We start from the raw sequence: 3,327 nt of genomic DNA, 5'->3' as shown, positions 1-3,327 counted from the left end.
GGGGGGGGGGAACATAGAGTTTCTCTGTACGCAGATGATTTATTAATGTATGTATCAGACCCTGTTTCAAGTGCCCCCCATGTGATTAATGCCTTGAGGAGATTTGGTGCTTTTTCTGGGTACAAATTGAATTTTAGTAAAAGTGAATGTTACCCTGTTAATGACCTGGCTCTTCAAATACACGACAACGCTCTACCGTTCAGAATGTCTAGGAATGGCTTTAGATATTTGGGCATTAACATCACAAGGGACATGCAGAAGCTTTACCAAGAAAACTTCTATTTGCTATCTGAGAGAGTCAAATCAGACCTGGACAAATGGAAGACACTTCATCTGTCTTTAGCAGGGAAAGTGAACTGTATAAAAATGAATGTGCTTCCCAAGTTTCTCTACCTGTTCCAGTGTATTCCACTCTATCTCCCTAAATCTTACTTCAAATCTATTGATAAGATTTTCATCTCATTTATATGGGGCGGGAAGAAACCTAGAATACGACTAGAATTGTTGCAGAGGCCTAAAATGCAGGGTGGCTTAGCTCTTCCAAATCTTTGTCATTATTATTGGGCCTCAAATGTTCAAAAAATCATGCACTGGCTCCACACTCCTGATACAAACTGGTGCCAGTCTGAAGCTGCATCTTGCACTTCAACTTCTCTCAGAGCCCTGGTCACCTCCACCTTCCCCATCTCTATTTCTCAATTCACCGACAATCCAGTAGTCATGAATACCCTTAAAATATGGTTTCAACTTAGACGTAGCTTCGGGTTTAACAATCTTCTTCATCTAAGTCCCATACATAATAACCATCTTTTTCTCCCAGCCAGATTAGACTCTGAATTTACTCTCTGGCAAAGGCAAGGCATTTACATATTTAAAGATATGTATATAAACTGTATCTTCCCTAGCTTTGATGACCTGTCACATAAATTTGACCTCCCTCGATCTAGCCTTTTCCGATATTTCCAAGCCCGCCACTTCCTTCAACATCATGACCCCAACTTTCCATATATACCATCACTTTCAGGTTTAGATGCCCTGTTAGAAACTACTTTCAACTCTAGAGGACTTATTTCAAGAATCTATAACTGTATATCTTCCTTTAAAAATACGACTCTTGCAAAGATCAAGGCAGACTGGGTGGATGAGCTGGGAGAGGACTTGGAGGAAGGCGTTTGGGACAGTGCTCTACTAAGGGTAAATGACAGCACTTCATGTGCCAAATTAAGTATAATACAATTTAAGATCTTACATCGCATCCACTACTCTAAAGCCAGACTTGCTAAAATATACCCCGACATAGATGCAAGCTGCGACAGGTGTCGAAACACTCCTGCCGACCTAACCCATATGTTTTGGTCGTGCTCAGCCCTAGCATCCTATTGGTCTGTAATCTTTAAAACGGTGTCAGAAGCTCTTAATATTGACCTACAACCCAATGCAGTAGTGGCCATATTTGGCACTACCGACAGTAGATATTCGACAATAAAGAAAAGAGATCAAATTATCATTGCTTTTACAACATTGCTTGCACGCAGAAGAATTTTATTACATTGGAAGTCAAAAAATCCACCTAATGTATCTCTGTGGTTTAATGACCTTATGCAGCTCATACAGTTAGAGAAAATAAAATACACTCTCAGAGGGTCCAGGGACAACAATGTTTTTTCTGGATCCAGTGCTGAAATATTTGGGTAAGCTTAAAACTGTGCCGATTTAGCAGCCGTCTAGCACTTATAGTTGTTATTCATCCATGAGAATTATAGTGTGTGGTACACAGACTCCGCAATGGTGAGCCTATGTTTATTTGTGTTCCTTTTTGTTTTTTCTGTTTGTTTGTTTTTTGGTAGTATTATTACTATTAATACCGCTATTGTTACCGTTGTTATTATTATCATTGTCATTGTTCCTATGGCTATCCTTTTTGCTTTCTGGATGGTGTCCTCCATGTTCGGGAGGGGGGGGGGGGGGGGGGGGGGGTTAATAACTCATACAAAATAATATTGTGAGCTTGGTCCTTTTGTGAATGCTGTTACTATGTACTGCCCTGTACTATCAATGTCTAAAAAATCTATATAAAAAAAAAAAAAAAAACATCTCTCAATGCAAATCAAACCAGCTATTAGTCTAACTGAAATAAAACCTCGCCAATCTCTATGTATGGTGATGGGTATGTGATGATGTCGGGCTATTTTAATTCCAAGCATGGGTTCATAAACTTATGAACACCACTGTACATCAAATGTGCGGACAGAAAGCAATTGTAAGGTTTCTTTGAAACAAAAGTCACATTCATTCTTCTCTTTGAGGCATGAAAATAAAACATAAAAAGCTGACAAATCACAGTCATTAGTCCCTTAAACTGTATTGTGTTATTATCAGCCATAGAACCCAAAGTCTTTAGCTTGTAATTTGAGAAATTCTGGTATTTGTACTGGATAATTGACTGAAATGACTGATTATCAAAATTGTAGTCATTTAATCTAGTCAGTTACCGCCAGGTCGTGGTGTCTGTTGTAATAAGATGGAAAAGAGTCGGTCCTACCTGGCCTTCACAATCGAGTCGACCCACTCCCTACACTGCTCTGCTGAGTCACACTCAAACAGATACTTCCTCTCTGCTTCATCCAGAAATGCTACAAAGAGAAACACATAAAATTGCACACCGGGTTTCAAGTTGTGGACTTTGATACATAAGTGACCTATCAATGCAGTGTGAATAGCATCAAACTGAAACCAGTGAGAAAGTGTAGGTGAGTCATGTGAATGTGAAATGGAAAGTGGAACTTACCAATAGAAAAGCTCTGGCTGTCCTCCTTTTCCACCCGACACTGCTCCAGCAGCAAAGCTCCAATTGGCTGACAAATACATAATGACATTTTGTTTCACTTTCATAAGAGGAACAGGAAATACAATGAATACAGACAAATGCCCTATGGCTAGGTATAAACCGTAACCCAACTGACCTCCTCCTCATCAGTTCGGAAATAAAAGAGGAAGTTAACAACGAGTTTCACCAGCCTCTTCTTTACAACTGTAAAACAACAAAAGGGAACTGATATGAGACAGTACAGAGACTAGGGTGACCATATTTTAATTTCCAAAAAAGGGCCTCAAAACACAAATTCAGACAGGCTTCTAAGGGGTAAATGAACATGCTTTATTATGCCTCAATGGTATAAAAATAACTTATAAAATATGTAACAACCTGTAACAAAATAATAGCTCTTTTTAAATAAATAAATATGAAATATTGTTCAAAATATGACCTATGCTGTGTCAGCTTCAAAATCCAGCTACCGTAGTACCGTAGTATTGTGTGCAAAGCGC

At 39.0% G+C, this 3,327-nt stretch overlaps 1 protein-coding gene across 1 annotated transcript in view; it reads right to left on the bottom strand.

The window, feature by feature from the left end:
• plekhj1 (pleckstrin homology domain containing, family J member 1) overlaps nt 1–3,327 on the bottom strand; it is a 10,526-nt gene that overhangs the window by 6,947 nt on the left and 252 nt on the right. The window contains exons 2-4 of the mRNA XM_032531480.1: nt 2,964–3,031; nt 2,789–2,855; nt 2,543–2,633 (exon numbers count right to left, since the gene is read on the bottom strand). Of these exons, the coding sequence (XP_032387371.1) occupies nt 2,543–2,633; nt 2,789–2,855; nt 2,964–3,031 (226 nt within the window). The remainder of the gene's footprint in view (nt 1–2,542; nt 2,634–2,788; nt 2,856–2,963; nt 3,032–3,327) is intronic.

Source organism: Etheostoma spectabile, chromosome 12 (genome assembly GCF_008692095.1).
Source record: "Etheostoma spectabile isolate EspeVRDwgs_2016 chromosome 12, UIUC_Espe_1.0, whole genome shotgun sequence".
In the NCBI taxonomy this organism is placed as follows: Eukaryota; Metazoa; Chordata; class Actinopteri; order Perciformes; family Percidae; genus Etheostoma; species Etheostoma spectabile.
The sequence above is the reverse complement of the archived record's forward strand: the minus strand, read 5'-3'. Positions and strand labels throughout refer to the sequence as shown.